The sequence below is a fragment of the Acipenser ruthenus genome, chromosome 2 (genome assembly GCF_902713425.1).
Source record: "Acipenser ruthenus chromosome 2, fAciRut3.2 maternal haplotype, whole genome shotgun sequence".
Lineage (NCBI taxonomy): Eukaryota > Metazoa > Chordata > Actinopteri > Acipenseriformes > Acipenseridae > Acipenser > Acipenser ruthenus.
The window spans coordinates 12,394,175-12,414,117 of record NC_081190.1 but is presented as its reverse complement, the minus strand read 5'-3'; the positions used below and the strand labels follow the sequence as shown (position 1 = coordinate 12,414,117).

At 36.9% G+C, this 19,943-nt stretch overlaps 1 protein-coding gene across 1 annotated transcript in view; it reads left to right on the top strand.

Annotated features, from left to right (window-relative positions):
• Positions 1 to 558: 558 nt before the first annotated feature.
• Positions 559 to 19,943, top strand: part of LOC117403731 (phosphatidate cytidylyltransferase 1-like) — a 29,717-nt gene continuing 10,332 nt past the window's right edge. The window contains exons 1-5 of the mRNA XM_058989627.1: positions 559 to 1,040; positions 14,550 to 14,692; positions 16,627 to 16,723; positions 17,675 to 17,772; positions 19,697 to 19,836. Coding sequence (XP_058845610.1) covers positions 981 to 1,040; positions 14,550 to 14,692; positions 16,627 to 16,723; positions 17,675 to 17,772; positions 19,697 to 19,836 — 538 coding nt within the window. The 5' untranslated portion in view covers positions 559 to 980. The remainder of the gene's footprint in view (positions 1,041 to 14,549; positions 14,693 to 16,626; positions 16,724 to 17,674; positions 17,773 to 19,696; positions 19,837 to 19,943) is intronic.

Genomic DNA, 19,943 nt, shown 5'->3' with positions numbered 1-19,943 from the left:
GAGGTAGTCTAATTTAAAAGCTAAACTACAAACTAGTCAAATCATTTTAGCAATTTATAATGTCGTATTAGCCCAATCACTGCAGACAAAGTGACAGCGCTAGCTCACTTTACCACAGTAATAATCAGATTAGCTAGCATTAATCAGTTTTAAAGTCTTAAGACGTATAACATCCTAAAAATAATTTTTAAAAATCCACATAGCCACACTGTACTAAGGGTCAGACTGCTAAGGAATATATTTACAGTCCTCTGAAAACAATAAAGAAGGTCTCAAATGTAGATGAAAATGAACTGCCTGATCAGAACATTGCAGCACTGAAGCCAGTGCATTAAGAAATGCATTGATTGAAACTTCCAATGCATACAAATCGTGGAAACATACCGTAGACACTGAATGTTCGGCGAACAACACACAGCCAAGTCGAAATAAAATCTGCATCAGACTGTGTGTAGAAATACAGTACAACATTATTTCAAAACAGTTAGAGCCGTAATGGAAAAACGAATACCTGAAATACCGCACGTAAAGTTGTTGCACAGAGAACATGTAGTCACTACAGCCCTCCACACTTACGCGTCGCTGTGGCGCTGACAGAGCGCGGTCTTTGCCGCAGTGTAACGCTTTGGGTTTCCTGTAGGTTCAGATTGTGGCGTTTGTACAGGGCTGCGTCAGAAGCAGAGAGAGAGAGAGGAGAGAGCTGGGATTAGACTGAGATCTGCTGCAAGAGCCTGGAGACAGCTGCCGCAGAGTTACAAACAAACGCAGATATACTGACAGGGAAGTGGGGCTTAACAATTACTGTCAGTACAGAATTGGCGTGTATTGGAGTGTAATTTACCTGGATAGGTGCTGTTAAAGTACTGACGTTTCGTGAGTTCATTATTTTCTGGATAATTCAGGAGTGACAAGGTGCTTTTCTGTAGATCATTTACAAGTACATACAGTGTTTATACTGTCTTCGTGAACTGACAGAAGAAATGACAGAGCTGAGAAAGAGAGGAGGCGGAGACCGTGATGCAGAAAACATCAGTGACAAGGTAGGACACTGAAAAGATGCAAGTTAATAGTCACTTTGCAATCACAGCTGACAATACAGCTTGAACCACGAATTTAGATCAATACAGTTCTAGTTCATCATCGCTTAGTAACTAAGAATGCGACTTTAGTAAATACCAGTACGTTTACAACATAGTGACATATTTCGATTAGAAAAGGTGACGCACTGCTTACATTACCGTCGCTATGGTTTGCTGTACTACTGGTAACATTTACAAGTTAAAATGATTCTCAAATCAGAACATTTAAAACATGTATCTATTAATATATCCACCATCAACATGTAATTCACAATCGTTAGAGTTAAGTTAAACTACGAAATGTACAACATTTCAAGGCCAGTAATGTTTTGCTAAGACTAGAATTTCCATGATGACTTGTTAAGAAATCTTGTTGTCAAACACGTGCAAGTTTACAGTTTGTTCAACCGTGAAATCCTCGCAACGTTTGTTATTTAATAAACCGATAATATCTGTAGAGAGGTGGTTTGTGTTAGGGATTTCTCTTTTTTTCACACAACACGGTCAGAACTGTGAACGGCCATCATCATATACGCAAGGTCACATATTATTGATGTGTTATATAGCATAGTAGTCTGTATATTTGATAGTATATACATTAAGTTACAGTAAACCATATCGGGTGTGGAAAAGTACCTGTTAGAACAGAGATAAGAAGTAACGTTTAACCTGTCGTGTACAGCCAGGTGTGCGCGCTGGAAATACACGCCCAGTCAAAGTACTGAAGGATCGTTTAACAAGTAAATAAATAAAAAAAACACGAGTAGTTGGTGTCTTCACAGAAGTAAACCACTATGAACAACACACAAACTTAATTTCTTATCCCCTACCTGTTCACGTGAAGACTTGTGTTTGTGTTGGTTTTCATTGTGAATAACTTTTGCACTGCTAAGGTACACAACACTAACCGCACCCCTTCGCAATGGGACTTAGTCATATACGAGTGTAACCATGGCTACAGTCAGTGAGCGTGCAAGGCCCTACCCTATAGTAATCCATTTTACTGTCGAGAGACAATAAAATAGTACACTTTAAACTTTGTGCAATGTCGAAGTTTGTCAGTGTATTATAGTATTTACTGTTAGAACTATACCTACGTTCACAATGATCCACGGTCTTATAGAAGCCAGGGATTCAGGTAGAGCAAGATAGAAAACCAGCGTTTTTAACCTAATTTAGAACACTGCAGTATTGCATTAACTGTAACGTTATACTAGTATTTTGCTACTGGTCCTCAAATAGGCTGTATTTTAATAATTCATAAACAACAGTTAAATGGAAGTACTGATTACTGAAAAGCAATTATGTTATACCAATTTATAGTTACATGCAAATCATATTTTTACATGTTCTTATTAATGTATTTCTGTTTTGTCCATAAACATTTTAATTAAAATAATTTCATGAGTTTAGTTTTAGGTTTTTTTCTTCTATAGGAAACAACAGATAGCCCTGTGCTTAAAACAGAGTACTCAACTGAGAAAGAAGATGCATTAGGTGTTCTTCAATGCGTTGTTTGCTTGGATTGAGAATGAATGTGTTTCTCATTGTCAATAGCCAAGGGTTTTAGTAAAATGATACATTGCATTGCCCATGACAGCCATTTGCACTATGCAGTAGCTGTCAGTTTTGCAAATGTTCACTGGGGATGAATTTGCCTTAGAGTAAAAACTTTGATGCAGCAAGTGACTGATTTCAGCTCCAATTGACCCATTTGTATTTGCTGCAGTTAATACTACAGTATACAGTACCGTCACAAATTATGGAAAAAACAAATGATTTACAGAATGCCAGTTTTATTGCAAATTTTTCCTCACTCTCTCCCTCTGTTTACCTACTAAATATCATGGTATCCCTGTATAGATAATTGTCTCCTCTTTAGAAATATGCAAAATATTTTAATGAATAACACATAAGCAGAATTGTACCACAAAATGTTCTTCTTTTTCTGTCACTGCAGTACAACTGGAGATGGGGAGTTTATTACCGGATAATCTGTACTGTATTTGACCCCCCCAAAAAAAACGATTTTCATGTAGTGTTGTCCTTGGTAGTTTTGAGGCTGAAATGAAGGCAAAATGTCATACCCAGTCACTCTTCATCGATAGTAAGTGCATCATATACAGTACTTGTGGAAAAAACTGCTCATTAAAATCTTTTGCATATTTTTAAAGAGAGTATTTTCTTTTCAAGAATGTCAAGATATTTAGGGCCTGATTTTCAATAAGAACTAGGTCGTAAAGTGATTTCAAAAACTTGATTTCGGTCACTAAACATGTGGCTTTCAAAGGGTTGACATACAATGTGGCATCATGTATCCACCCGTTGAACCCTTAAAATATAAATAACTTGATTTAGTTACATAAATCCGGTATTAAAAATCATTTTGTGACCTAGTTCTTATTTTTCCCCTTTTGAAAATCAGGCCCTAAGTGAGCAAGTAGTCTGAATGAAATCATCTGGCAACAAACTTCCCATCCCCAGTTTTACTGCTTACCAATAAAGAAAAAAGAGAATGTTTGGGGGTACTAGTGTACTTGAGAGATGAATTGCTCGTTAATGTCTTGCATTTTTTTAAATAGGATATGATTATCAATTCAGAGATACCACAGTATTTTGGTAAGTAAGGGGTCTGAGTGAAGAAAATCATTTTTTGTTTCCATTGTTTGTGTCGGTACTGTACATGGATCTTTACAATTGAATTATTAAAATAAATAAACCGTAATGCAAATTGTGACAGCAAAGGAAATAGTTTCAATCTTATCTATTACTAGTTAGTTGCTCAAGAACACTCCTGTGCAGAGTGGATAAATTATACACACTCTCTCTCACACACACATATATATGAGAACCGTAGTGTACTGTAAACTTCCCTGTCCTCGCTTTAAGTGGATTTGCACAGGGTCTTGTGCCCCCAAATTCTACTGCACAGTTCAAAGTGCTGCATCTGTTTAGTAGCTGCCACTACTAGAATTGTAAAGTTAACAATTCCTTCACTTCTTCCGGTCTCCAATTACTACCTCGTTCTTGATCATCCATTGTATTTGAAAAAAATGAAAGCGTGTAACACTGACGACCTCGCAAGGTGGTTCAGAGACGGCATAAAATGTGACGGCTCTGTGATGGTATAGGCAATTCACACAGACCAAAGTGCTGCATCAGTGCTGGTTCTGAGCCGTCATAACTCATATGTGTGAAAGGGGTGTGAGAATGCTTTTGGGAAAGAACTAGATACTAAAAGAAAGATGGATTGCACCTAAATAGGTCAGGGGAAAGTAAACTAGCTGCTAATATTGAAAACCACTTAGCAAATTATTTAAACTAGGACCTGGGGAAGGGGAGAGAATCTAAAGAGCTGTGCAAAATAGAAGTTAAAGTATCTTACCACTCTCGTTGGCATTTAGTAATCACAGAGGTGCTTGTTACAGTAATCTTCTTCACATCCCTATTACCTCTGCTCAATCACATTCTCTTGCCTGGATTTATTTAATGTTACATCGTTTTCTAATAAAATCACTCTAAAAAGTGATTTTATTATATTATTATTTTGTCTTTAACTGAAACTTGGCTGGAACTGTTGATAATGTCTCCTTGACTGAGGCTTCTCCTCCAAATTATTCTTTTTTCCAGAAAGCACATGGACTTGCCACTATCTTCCACACTGAACATAGAATCAAACAGGAAATTGTTGAAGGTTATTCATCTTTTGAATTGTTAATTTTAACTTTAAATAACCAATTATCTGTTCATTGTATATCTTCCACCGAAGTCAAACTTGCCATTTTTGGCCAAATTTAGGGATCTGTTATGTATATTGTCTGTCAGTTACGTTAGGATTATTTTATTGGGTGATTTTAACATGCATGATGACATTGATTCTGATTCTAACTCTCTGGAATTTTCGAGGCTACTGGATACCCTCAATTATGTCCAGCATGTTAAAGGTCAATTGCATAATCGTGGCTATACTTTAGATTTAGTAATTTCTCACCATTTAGTTGTTCAACATTTCGTAACTATTGATCTCAGTATTTCTGATTATCTTGCCATTTTTTTCGATGTTTATCTTCCTTTAACTACAAAGAGTGTGCAACATACAATTAAAAGTCGGGAGTGTCTTTTTAAAAGAAGCTTGCAATGGTTTAATGATACGGCTCCTAAGTTGCAATGTGAGAGTTGTAAACGTACAGGAGATGGAAGGAATGTAAACTGCATGTTCATTACTTGGAAAAGCCATCAGGTCAAATATAGGAAGGCTCTGGTGTTGGCTAGATCATCATATTGTTCTAATTTAATCAAAACTGATAAAAGCAATCCTAGGTTTATTTTTGCTTCCCTAGATAAATTAGTAAATCCTCCCCCTAATACTCCCACCGTTAACATTGGCTCCTCTTATAGCTGCAGTGACTTAAATTATTTTTTAAATAAAATTCTAGACATCAGACATTAGATTCTACAGACTCTTTATACAGTATTATGGAGGATTACTTCATAATTCTACCAATTAGACCTGTTAAGGCTGCTGTAGGTTTTTTTCTTGATTACCTTACAAGAACTGAGAGAGCTAGTCCTGCATATGAGACCCACTACATGTGCTCTTAATCTTAGGGGAAATAATTATAGCCCAATCTCCAATCTGCCATTTTTAGCTAAGGTTCTAGAGAGTTGTTGGCAATCAATGACACACATTTCTAGCTCTTAATAGTGCATATGGAAAGTTTCAGTGTGGATTTCGTGCTGCACATAGCACGAGACAGCCCTTGTTAGAGTAGTAAATGATCTGTTGATAAGCTCTGACTGCCATCCCTCAATGTTAATCCTCCTAGATCTAAGTGCTGCTTTTGATACTATGGACCATTTTAGCGAATCGTCTTGGAAGCTCAGTGGGATTGTCAGGAGGTGTCCTATCTTGGTTCAGGTCGTATCTTCCTGATAGGTTTCAGGTTGTCTTTGTTGGGGAGGTGAAATCAGCATTGTCTGAAGTTGTCTGCGGTGATCCACAGGGCTCTGTTGTAGGTCCTTTATTAATTTCGTTATATATGTTACCTTTAGGTGCCATTATCCGCAGACGTGGAATGAACTTCCATTGCTGCGCTGATGATACTCAGCTATATTTGTCTTTAAAGCCAGGAAGTACTTCTGCTGGGGTGTTGTTAGCTGCTTGCCTTGCTGACATCAAGTGTTGGATGTCTCAGAACTTTTTAATGTTAAATTCTGATAAAACATAGGTTATGCTAATGAGCTCTCAGAACCAACTAAAAGAAAGTTGAGTTAGACTTTAGCAGTTTCTCATCAGAACTAAAAATAGAATTGAGAAATGTGGGGTCATCTTTGACCCTGATCTATCATTCCAGACTCCTATTAGGAAAGTTACTTTTATCATTTGAGAAATATATCTAAACTTTGACCTATTATTTCTGTAACTGATGCTGAAAGACTAATGTGTGCCTTTGTTCCATCTAGAATTGATTTATTGTAATGCACTTTTCTTTGGTATCGCAAAATATGTGGTGTCTCGCTTACAGCTCATTCAGAACACTGCAGCTACAATTCTGACTAAAACCAGAAAAAGTGAACATATTACTCCTGTTTTGGCCTCTTTGCAGTGGCTCCCTGTGCAGTTTAGAATTGATTTTAAGATTTTGCTTTTAAAGTATAAGACCCTGAATGGATTAGCACCCAGTTACTTGCAGGAATCGTTGACCCTGTATACTCCTAACCGCACTCTTAGATCACAGGATGCGGGGCTGCTGGTTATTCCAGGGTGAATAAAAATAATACAGTAAGAAGGGCCTTTTCATGTAAAGCTCCTAAATTATGGAATGCTCTGCCTTCTTCTGTCAGGGAAGCTGGGACTCTTACTGTTTGTAAGTCAAGATTGAAAACATATTTTGTTTAAAAAAATAAAAAAAAAGTTTTTCTATCTTGGTTTTCCTATTTTACAATCAAAACTGCATTTTCTTTTTGTCCTTTTTTAAATTCAAATTTTATAACATTTTAGTTTTAGACTTTTTAAATTCTGTATTAGACTGTTTTTAATTTAATGGTTTAATTGTTCATTTGTGAAGCGCTTTGGGATCCTTGTTATAAAAGGCACAACAGAAATTATTGTTGTCATTAAAAAAAAAAAACTAATGGTGTTACTGTAAGTTAATTGTTCTGCTGCCTTCCTTTAAAGCTAGGAACCAAACCCCAAACCCCAAACCCCCTCTCCCACACTGGAAGCTTAATATACATTAGAAATCTACAAATACAACTTTCACCATTTGGTGTTTTTTGTTAATTTTACAATATGTAAATCACATTTTGACCACCTTGGCCTTTAAAGCAACACATTTCTGAAAGTATGTGAAACCCACTTTTTTTTTCCTTAAACGATATGGGACACTGTCCATTATAAAATTTCACCATACATCTTCTTAAGGACTAAGGATTTTTCTAGTGAACAAGGTGGCTGATTGGCCAATGCCTGTTTCTTATCTGTTTCACAGTGGCTTTCTCATTTAACCATGGCAGCTTACCACATGGTATTGATTTTCAAAGTCCAACTACGTAGCTTTTGTTTTCAGTGTGCAAGTTCAGTTTATGTGTGCTGCACTAGTAGAGATACCCAATTAGGGACTCCTCCACCTCTGAAAAGGATTTAAATTGACCATACACTGAGATTAAAATACATTTTGTAGCTATAGTGCAGCTTGCTTGATAAAAGCTTTCCGTGCTACAATCAAACCGAATAAAATAAAATGCAATTTCTAATCTAAATGTATTGCTGTTTCATGCTGGACAGAAACGAAATTCCCTTCTTGATGACTGCTGCAATGTGAAATTGTGGATCCCTGTTGCTTGGGATTAGTGAGTCTTTTACTCAACAGCTGATACCTGGCCTGGCTGTTTGTCCACCTGCTCTGCAATCTGCTCTTCAACAGCAAGATGTTGAATCCCAGTGTGGACTACCCACAGTGAACAAACACATCCAATTTCAAACTAAAACATTGCTTCAGCATGAATTGTGCCTATGACATCACAGGCAAACACAATTACTCTTTTCATGACTTGGCAAGTAAAACAAAACAGGGTTCCAGTGATGGCTGCCCATTTGATTTGCGGGATGCCCAATGCCAGCATCTTTTTCACAGCAGCATTGTAAATTGTTGTAATACCTACAAAACATAAAATAGACTCTTACATAGCTTAGCCTTGCACCGGCAAGATTATACACTCGATATAGTTTAAAGTAAATGGAGAAGTTGATCAAAATCAAATGTATTGTCCCTTATTTCCCTTACTCATGTCAGAATGGAAAATATAAATAATAAATAAATAAAAAGTGACAAAATAAAATATACTTTAATATCCTCAAAAAAAATCAGACAAATGTGTTTTAAGAAAATGTATAATTTGCATTGAAGTATGTTTTACTGTACTGTTACCTTTGAAAACTATTGTACAATTTACTTTATTGTAACTGTTTACTTTTTAAAACCATGAATAGGAGAAACTAGTACCTGTGTTACAGGTACCGGGTATGCAGTATGACTGTGGTGTATCAGGTTGATCAGCTTGATCAGCATGTTGGTTTCATGGCAGCTTCAGGTCTTAAGTGTAATTCCGGATCTGACATGCACTAGCACTTACATTTTAATCATGGCGCTGCTATACTTATAACAGCTTTTATAAATAGCCACATAACAAAACAAACAACAGTATTGATAAAGGTAACTGCTGTTTTTGTATGCGGTGTTAGTGTTAATTCAGTAATTAAACACAGTTACAGTGTCATCATTTTAAAAGCTGCGGTACGATAGCGGTGTCATCATTCAAATTTAATCTTAGGATAAAATGCCAAATACCATTGTAGTGATGAAGTAATAAAAACAGGACAACAGGAAACAAATAAAGTGACATTTATTTCATGTCAAGTTATAGTACAGAGGTAGCCAAACCACGGCTCGCGAGCGGCATGCGGCTCCCGGTGAAACGCTGGGTGACGCACGCTTTGCGGCTCGAATGAACTGAAGAAAGAATAATAAACAAACAAAAAGAGAGAAAGTAAAAAGTAAACACAAGAAGTTTATTATTTTTGTTCTCTGTATTCTTTCGTGTTAATTATTATTTCTTCTCTTCTTAATCGCTTGTTCGTTTTGTGGAGACAATGGCATTGAGAAAACCATCCACGAGTAATAAACGAATATGTGAGGCTTTAAACCAGGCTGGGAGAAAGTTTGCTTTCACTGAAAACAGTGGTAAGCCTGTGTCTCATCTGCAACAAATCGCTCAAACACTGTGGTCAGTACAAGGCCAGCAACGTCATTTTGAAACAAATCACAGCAAATTTTTACAAATCTTACGTCTCGTCATGAGCAGGTACTGTAATCCCTTTCAAAATAAATGCAGTGCATTTGTCATCCACACAGCTCTCAAAAGTATTAATACACGCAGCAGTCATCCAAAGTGATTTTCTTTTTTTTTTAAACCCAGCATTCAGATATTCGAGGGGTAAAAGTATAATCTGTGTAACCTCTGCGATGCTCTATCCCTTGTTCTTGTGTATTTTGTTGCCATCAAGAGGTAGCAGGGGCTCTCGACCATATGGAAATTTTGATATGTGGCTCGTAGGGTCAGGAAGTTTGGCCACCCCTGTTATAGTACAAGACAGTATGAAAATTACTTTGAGGATGTTTTAATCATACTACAGGCATTGTCACTGTCACAAATTTGAATCTAGAAACTAGATTTGTGTTGGATGGTTGGGTGGAGTTTCATTGGTGATTGAGTAACTGAAAGGGAAGCTTCTGGAAAAGCTGGTATAACTAGTCCTGTGAAGCAGTTCCCTTGAGGAAGGGGGGTGGGGATATGGATAAGTAAACAATAACTACTTTACTAGTGAAACATGGTTTGATATTTCTGAAGTCTAAAGATGTTGTAATGTTTGCTGTAGTACTGCATTTCTGTTTACAGACTCCAGGCACTCCAGCCAAGTGGATTGTTGGAGGAATTGTGGCAACTGAGTATTTTAAAATAACTTATTTGTGTTAGCCAAGGTTTTCAAATCCATTATTAGCGCTATAAACATAATCACTAGACTCCATATCACTGTGCTGAATGCCTGTTGTTCTTTGCTTCTTTTTTTACTTTAAATTAGAGATATACCATGTTTTAATAACACTTCTAGTGATCTGTTGGTCACACTGTTTACAGCTAGACCATTGGGGTAAGACTGCCGTACAGCACAGGAAGTGATTAGATATTGGAAAAAAAAAATTTCCACGGTGGAGTTCTTTTTTTTTTCTGATTTAGAATAGGTATCGCCTCTCTCACTAGAATTATCAAGGGACACCTTGGGCAACCTCTTCGAACCCCAGTTTGAGAACCACAGCTTTTAAATAAATACGTAAATATCTAAATAAATATATTCTATAAGAAAATGGATTTCAAAGCCGTGGTTACTTATCATTCTGTTTGCCTTATCGTTTATCATAGTTACTTTGGACTTTTTATACTGCAGGGCATCCTGGATGACCTTTGCCTTTTAAACATTGTTCTGGTTTGCTTTCGTAAGGTTTAGAGTAGTTGCGTGAATTCTGTATTGTAGTTTTAATTGATAATGAATACTGTCAGGTGAAAATGCTGCTTATATGATCAAAACCATTTTTAAAAATGGGAATGTGTTAAATTTAAGTTAAAGGTAGCATTGCAACTTTAATGTAGACTAACATTCAGGAAGACGGCTACAGTGAAACCAAGGCGAACAAAGTGAGCTGACGCTGGGGGGTCCACTAAGATTATTTAATTTGTCAAATCCAGTTCTCCAGCGTTGCTGCAGTATCCTGCAACACTTTACTGTACGATGGCCAGGGAAACCTTGAGGATGTGCTGTCTCAGTGTTTTAGGACTCTGTTTTCATGCCGGTTTTAGGTTTGTCAGCAGAAAGAAGGAATTTGTGGCTCAGTTTAACAGAGTACTGTCAGCCTTTCAGCTCCCTTTCAAAAACACATGCAAATAAATATCACATTGTGAAATGGGACACTGCTGATTGCTGCTGTAGTGTACTGTAGAGGCAGCAGGCTGGAAGTTCTGTTTCATTTGTAATTATATACTATAATTGGTCACTTTCAGATTATTAGGACTGACATATTGGTAACCGTGTTGCTTCCAAAGTCACATGTGTCAGGGTTCAGATGCGACTTGAACACCCAATACAAATCCAGTGAGAGAGTGCTTCCAAAGCCCTTACCTGAACTCACCTGAGCCAATGTGCAGTACCTGAGGACTGGATGGCAATACCGTCTGTAACCGTCTGTACCGTCTGTACCGTCTGTAAAAATCTTTCGGACCAACAAAGTACTGAAAAACATTTTTGAGCCATTAGGCCAAGCTGGTGAAAATGCATGTTGCAGTTGGAGTGTGGTTGTACATATTATCGCTGTTTGAATTATTTAAAACAAAGGGAGTTTGCATGTTACAAAGCAAAATAATTTAGTATTTATGGGCAAAAGAGTATTTGTTTTTTTGAAGTTTGTTTTGATTAATTGATTGTAGTTTGTAGTTCATGACATTTTTAATGAAGGTTTCAAAGCACTGTTTAACCTCTTCAAAAAAACCCAGTCCTTCTCCCAAGTTTTGTGACTAGAGCCCTGTGTTTCCAGACACAAGGTTGTTGACATTTTCTTAAATGTCAGCAAGCGTTTCGAGTACAGCATACTGTATAGTAGATTCAGCTCTTGTGCATTGCAAATTTCCTACAGTATAACCATCGCTATGACTGATCAAATTTTATCTCTGGCATCAAAACTGCTGCTCTGTAGTCCTAGTCTGCCACCTGCTCAGTAAGAATTATACAATTATTTCAATCTTTTTATATTACCACAAATTGTTTTTCAAAATGTACAATTGTATTTTTTTTAAAAAAGGCCAAGGAAAACTTATATATAGTCTCATTAAATAAAATCCTACTTTCTACAGTAATTAGGAACCAAACAGCTGGAGAAGGGCAGGGGGGCCTAGCTGAAGCATATGAACAAATGACAGTAAACAGGTCTTCAACGCATTGTAATGTGAGCAACCAAAAAAAAATACCATGCAGGCGAAATGTTGACAGTGTTGGCAAAAACATGAATTAAAAAATCCAATTTAAATGGGGAAGGTAATGTGTTTTTATAAAAATATAAGCGATTAAAAATGTCAATGGAATTCAAATATAATCCCATAACATTTACTCTGTACAGTGTGCTTCTGTTGCTGTGCACTGTTATATACAGTACAGTACACTTTTTGTATCGATTAATATTATTCATCTTAACGCTGAGAAGACGACAAACCACCCCCTTCCTTTTTTGAAAGGGAGACAGTCTTCCAAAGGTTAAACATGATTAATGGAAAGGTTAACTTAAGATTGATTGATTTTTTGTGTTAAATAAATGCATAGATAAATATGTAAGAAATCTGACTTGGATGGCTGTAGCTTTGACAAGTGCTGTGCAGCCAGAATCCTCCAATACTGTATGTCTTTGTTTAATTCAACAGCTTTCAGTACAATCTAATGTAAATGGAATCATGCTGCAACACACTCTGGATCACTAAAATATTAATTAGAAGCTGTAGAGTATTTTTCAAGATACCACCAGTAAAGCTCTTGAGGTCTACCACGTGAACAGCCAGCCGAGTGTATTAAATCCACTGTAAATTTAGATTTAAATGTAATTATGCAGTAGATGGTTGAAGACAGTTAGTTAATTTGATTCCCTTTAGGAGTTGGCTAATTTGATTCCGTTTTAAAACAAAATTTATGTGCTGCCAGAAAAGAAAGCTCACTGTGATTATTTCTGTGTGGAGCCAAAACAAACCCAGCAAAACGTAGCAAAGAAAGGCAACCAAATATACTCAAGGTACCTTAACTTGAGGTTGCGGTTTCTGTTTTGTAACCCTGGAAATGTTTATTCTCAGTAACGGTTGACATGAGTATCTACAGTAATTGCGCTACTAAGCCAATGAGACCATGTACTGCATGGCGCGGGGAGTTACCTTCAGGCAACAGAAGGGCATGTCCATGTGGGACTATTATAGTTGTAGTAAAAGATTGAAGAAAGTGGAATACTTTTTATCACATTAACACTCATAACTTACCATACTCTTTTTAGTAATGCAAATGGAAAAAAACATCTTAGCCACGTTTAGCACTTTAGGGTGTTCGTTTATACTCTGACAGGTGCATTTGCTGTAAACTCAAAGGAGTTCCTGCATTTTCATAAGTAACATGTCCTTTAAATCTCAGCAGTGATTTGACATCCTGTACAGCATTTACAGACTTGGTCTCCCCGTACCTTCATTTCTATACATTCAAGGCATTTTTAATTGAATTGAGGAAAGTGTGGAGAGAAGATATTTCACGCTGAGGAATGATTGCAGGTGTCTAAGGTGCAAGTTGAAGTGCTCCTCGGCACTTGCACCTTTTGAAGATGTTTTGTATTAATGAACGCAAGGCTAGCTTAATGGGCAGAGACATGTGACTTTGGAAGCATTTCCTTATATCTGTAGTACATCTCTGTTTCTGCTTGGAGTTATGTAATCTCTACTGCTTAATAGCATATATTGTAAAGATTAGGATTTTTTTTTTTTTTTTCTTTAAATCTTTGCTTGGAGGATGCATCAGGTTTATAGGCAGCCTTCTGTGCCATACAGTATACTACTGTACACGAAAGTGAAAAATGAAAAATGTTTGATGGGTGAAAAGAAGCAACTGGCTTGGCAGTTGGAAAAAATAGAAACTTGCCCAGTATGATCAGGTGATGTGAGTGGTGTTGAGGCAGTGTATCACTTCCCCCTCTCACCACATGACCTTGCAGCTCTGAAGCTCGGCCTGCCAGCCCACCTGTCGTTTTTTGTTCTCCAGTCCAGTGAATCAGCTTGAATATCAGCTGGTCTGTTTCCACTTGAACAGTCTTCTCCAGCCAAGTAAAACACTGCCCTAGCCTTGTCTCAGGGTTTGATCTACTAGAAGTACTGGAAGCACTGTATTGTGAAACTTGAATTTAGCATTTCACCGTCACAGGTGCCCCCATGACTAATGACTGCTTCTGTGACTACACTGTATAACAATTCCAAAACCCTGCTACTCTCCAACAAAAATATATGTGTTAGAAACTACAGGGAGTTCCAGACAACAGCAGAGCATAGAAAATACCTACTGCAAGGTGTATATTCTGTTGATTTCGTATTGCTTGTACTTGTACCAAAGCAACATTTATTTGATGTTCTGTTCTGCTGTCAGTGGGAAACTACTTTTAAGTTGTGGCAATTTTAAATTCTACACACAGCAAATATATATTACATTTTTTTAGGTTGCTATTTGGGTGACTGATTGGACATATTTGCATTACAACTTGCTCAATAGGATTATGGTGCATTGCCCATCTGTTATTGCTCAATGAAATTCTTGCAAGAAGAATATCTTTTGCTATTCAATTTCCACAGGATACCGATGGAGAGGACAGATTTGGACTGGGAGGAGAAGGAGACAGAGACTCCAAACCCGACACAGATACTCCAGAAGTACAACCCTCTGTAGATAACACTCCCAAATGTCTCAACAAAGCCCTGGCAGGGATGTCTTCAAGGTACCTTGAAGTCTGCATGCTACTCCTTTGTTTGTTAATATGTGTTGCTACACTATAATACAGTATTGTATCTCTTTAAATGTCATCAAATGTTGCATGCTTTTTCATTTGTTTTTATTTTAATGTGACCTGCATTACAGTGATTATGTTGGTTGGTGTGTCCAAAGGCATCACAGAAAGAGGAATTTCCTGTTCATGGTCCATTACAGTGCACCAATATTTAAGATGATCTATCTTACATTTACATTACTAATATATTCCTCATAAAAAAATATGTATGTTAGATTTCTTTACTGTCATACGGTTATAGAGGAAAACATCAAATATGTTGTTTCAAGTAGTACTTAAAGTGAGAATACAGTTTTGGAGCACTAATAAGAAGCAGATACTATTTGTACATCTATAATCCTTGTCAGCTTTGCAGGCGGGATATACTGGATGCCGTTCCTCTGCCCTGCCAGATAGAATTACAGTTAAAGTCAGTGCAAACTCTCGTGAACCACAAAGCCTTGAATAATATCCCTGCAGTTACTTCACAGAAGGTTCTAAGATGACACTGCTTTTTTTTTCTTTTAACTGGCAGACAACGGGCTTCTTTCACATGGTTTTAGAGTTGTGCAAATACTCATCATGTGCTTTATTTGAAATTCTTGCTGCCTGATTCATAATTTGTTTAACTCTGATGAGTTCATCTGTTGACTCAAATAGTTTTTTGCTAAATTGGGTAAAGGTTAAAATATATAGATATACTAAATTTCCTTTTCCTTTTTTTAGCATTTAAATTAGCCTTCATAAAATATTTTTTTGTCAATTACAATAAGCTAGGTTTCAAAATAAAAATGGTGATTATCAGCACTAAATGAGTAAAAGGGGTACTGTACCCAATAAAGTCCTTTTCTTATTTTTGAATAGAAGATTGGGAATCGGAGAAATGCAAACTTCTGGAACGAGTACCCAGTTCTCAGGAAAACAATGTGATTGAACAAGACAGTGCAGATCATATTCAGCTGCAATTCTGGATATGATCAACACACTCAAAAGAGCATCACTGTATTTGTATCAGTTGACATTTTAGTTGTAATTAATGGCCAGGTTGAAATGAAATAGGTTCTGGTATTTGTAATCTGTGTGCCAAGTGTTGTACAGAAAACGAGTCCTATCACTAATAAATGAATTTACAGCAGAGGAGCAACACTTTGAAAAAGCAAAATAAAAAGGTTTTCTTCAGCTTAGCAGCTTTTTTACCCAAAGCGTATACCGAAGCATTCGTATTTACTAATTCCGTTTTAAATTCAGCACCGTTAGGCTTCCAGTCCAGAGCTCTAGCAATATGGCTACAATGCATTGATTTAATTTTGAATGCCTTTTGCAACAGGTTCATTATTTGCAATGTATATCAACTGGGAGAAAATCCAATATAGTGTGGCAATCCAGGAATCTCATTAGGAGGCTGATACAGTACATTACCATCATTTTATGACTATAATGTCCAAACTTTTTACAGATATTAGTAGGATTTCTGTGCGTTTTTATATATGAGCTGCATATATAACATACGGCTAATAGCATTCTATAAAGTACTGTATAGTGTGGTGTTTTTATAAGGTAACATACAAGGGGTACACATTATACAAGGGATGCAACCCAGGGCTGCTCAGTAAAGCACATTATACACAGAATGCCTTTAATTACAACAGATATACAATGGTGGGTGGATATAAGGAATATGACAATAAAATCATAAGATTACTGGCTCTCCCAGAAAGGTATCCTAGTCTTCTGTCTGAGAGCTAACCCTATTAATGTTAATATGGAAGAATGAGGACATCCTAGCCTGGTGCAGTAACAAAAATAGAAGAATATTCTGGTCCTTGGTTATAGTTAAAAAGGTTTTTGGAAAAGACATGTTTAACACAGTGCTTTTACCTTTGCAGGTGGAAGAACTGGTGGATTCGTGGGATCTTGACACTGACAATGATTTCTGGCTTTTTTCTAATCATCTACATGGGACCTCTTCCGCTAATGCTAATGGTACACCTGGGTATTTATGTACAGGGTTGTGTTGGAATTGCAGTTTTATAGATTGTAGACTGATGCAATGAGTTCAGTTAAACCAAAAAAATTCTCTGGCATACCCAACTGAGCTTTAGGTGTGTCCTGTTTTTTTTAATGACAGTAGGTTGTGTTTGACACCCTGTGACTGATGAGAATTAAATTTACAGCTATGGCCAAAAGTTTTGCATCACCCTATAGAATTAAGACATTTTGCTGCATAAAGCCAGGTGAAACCTGCTGAATAATGTTACATTAACATTTTGAATTACATACCGCTTTGTAGTTTTCCATATACTTAACGAAAAACCGACAAAACTGGACATTTTTAAATCTAAAGCCCCTTTCACGCTGGCATTTCTACACGGACCCAGTCCCGGGTTCTGGCTACCCAGGTCACAGTACCGTGTAGTGTGAAACCATGTACCTGGGTCATACCCGGGTTGAACGAGACAGAATGCATGACGGCCTCCGAAATAACATACAGCCACGCCTGAGTGAAGGTTTCACTTCAGCAAGGAACATTTTTGTTTATTCTGTAGCCATATTTTTGTTGCTTGAGGCACCATGAGCCAGATTGCAGCAGGGATGAAGAAACATTTGTCAGTAACAAGCTGCTTCCAGGGCATTGATACGCATATTGTTTACTTGCACCTGTCATCCAGGTCAACCCTGCTTTATCAAAAATAGTGTTAAATCACGTAGCTGACCCGCATGACACTGTGTCAATGTCAAGAAATACTGAATGCTGTTATAAGGTTATATTTAGTTTAAGGATATTTAAACAAACAACAAAAAATACATTGCAGTATATAATTAAACACACTCTAAATGAAGAGAAAAAGAGGGTTTAAAATGTTTACTTAATTACAACAAGGACAGTATTCTTTTCTCGTATGTTGAATAAATAATTCTCTTTCCTTGTTTTAGGTCCTAGCCATTCAAATCAAGTGTTTCCAGGAGATTATAACTATCGGCTACAGAGTTTATCATTCCTATGAGCTTCCATGGTTCAGAACACTAAGCTGGTAAGGAAACAGGACACTTTGTATGAGCAGCATTGAACTGAGGGGAGGAGTCACCGTGTTGACCTTAAATCTGTAAATGTTTCTCCTTATTCTTGGTGTAGAATGACACTGCATTCCTCAGAAGGAAGGCTAGAACTCAAGTCTTGTATGTTGATTTAAAATTGTGTTTTTTGCAGTATCTTTTTTTGTTTCTAGAAATGTGATTTTGAAATTTCTGCAAATAAAATGTTTGTTTTTTTTCTGACAAGAAATACTTAAAAGAACAAAATTAAAAATGGTTCAATACAAGATTAATGTATAAAAAATATAATGTATGTCATAACTGATTGATGATAAGATAGTATAAGTACCTGAAAAACTTCAGTGATGGGTAGTACAGTACTTGCTGAAAAAAAAAAAAAAAACTCTTGGGGGTTACACCACTGTGTGCTTTTAAATCTCACTCTGTCACAGTATTAGGTTTCATCAAGGGACTATATGCAGGTTTGTTCTGTAAACACCTACAGCCAGAGAAATGATTAAAGCTACAGTAAACATTTGTTTTGTGTCATCTCAAGGCCATTTATTATTGTAAACCTCTATAAAGTACATGGTTCAGACAAGGTGTTAAAAATGCTGCTTGGATACATTTTCATTATGTTGGTCACATCTTTGGAAAGGACAGAGCCATGTCGTGTACAGTGGTAGAAAATGGCTCATACTGCCACAGTTTGTTTGTAAATTAATCCAAACAAAGTACATTGTATACAGTGACTGCAATGGAAATTAGCCTGCAGAGCAACAGCCCAGTGGAGACAAAGAGAGGAACATAATGACTAAACCAAGCCTTCCATTATAAACTAGTCTTGGGGGAGAATTTGCACTAAATACTAGAATTGTTTTCAAAGCTGAAGTGGAGCCAGTTAATGCCCAGTTCAAACGCTCCACAATACTCCCTGGTATTGCACATGGGCAAGGATATATTAAACACCCTGTGGGTAGTCTTTGGTGTGATTTACTGTACTTGCATGTACAGTATCATAGTAGTCGACTGGCACCAAATAAGAGCATTTATCTGATGCAATCTGTAAGGCCCATATTTATCAGGGAGTATTAAAGACAAGATACATTGTTGTTTTGCAGCTGGAGAGCTCTGATACTAGTTCTCTGTGCAATGTTTTTATTTTTTTATTTCCTGTTGGTATACTGTTTCCTTTTTAAAATACTAAAATTATGAGTTTAAAGACTTCAGAAACATGTGCCAGCTTTTATATTTTTTAGTTCTAGATTTGTGCCTCCCTTACACTTGACTGGGAATTACGTTTAGTGTACAGTAGTTAAGGATCACTGCAGTGAACCGCTTGTCCTCCTTATTTCATCTTATTTGTACCTATTTCAGGTGGGAGACAAAGCTTTCTCCAGATTTCTAAACACTAGGAGATTAGTTATTGTAAGAACTAGATTCTAATTTGTACAATATGGGTACAGCAGGTCTGAATTTTTAGGATTAAATCTAAAAATGTTAAACGTTTTCATGCTAGCAGCAAAAGATTCCACGAACGCTGTAGTTGGTTAAGAGGACTGTACAAACAATGTACATAAATACTGTCTTTTTTTTAAATTTAGGCTTTGGAACTTGGCAGTTTTGTAACCAGATCTATTTATTTTGTTTTTGATTAATAATAATAAAAAAGAAATCCATAAAAAATATATAATTGAAGTAATGACTGGGTGGGGGTGGGGCAATTATAACCCTTGACTCTACCTTATTCTACCCTACTACTAGACAGTGAAAGAGGACTGTAGTTGAAGAGTGTGCTGCAGCATTACCACCACAATACCACGACAGCTTTATTGTCACACACTGTTGTAAAGTGGCGTAAGTAACTGGGAAGGACACTGAAATGTAAGGTAAAGTTTCATACCTGGCTCTGTTTTTTTCAAGGTACTTCTTGCTGTGTGTCAATTACTTCTTCTATGGAGAGACTGTGGCTGAGAACTTTGGGAATTTGGTCCAGAGAGATGAACCTCTACAGTTTCTGGTTCGCTACCACCGCTTCATTTCCTTCGCTCTCTACCTGTCAGGTAAGTGTTTGATTGTCTGCTTACTCTTACTTGCCTGCAGCTGGTAATTATCGAAGACAGTTAGCAAGCAGTTGGCCTGGTAATCTAGACAGATAGCAAGCAATTAT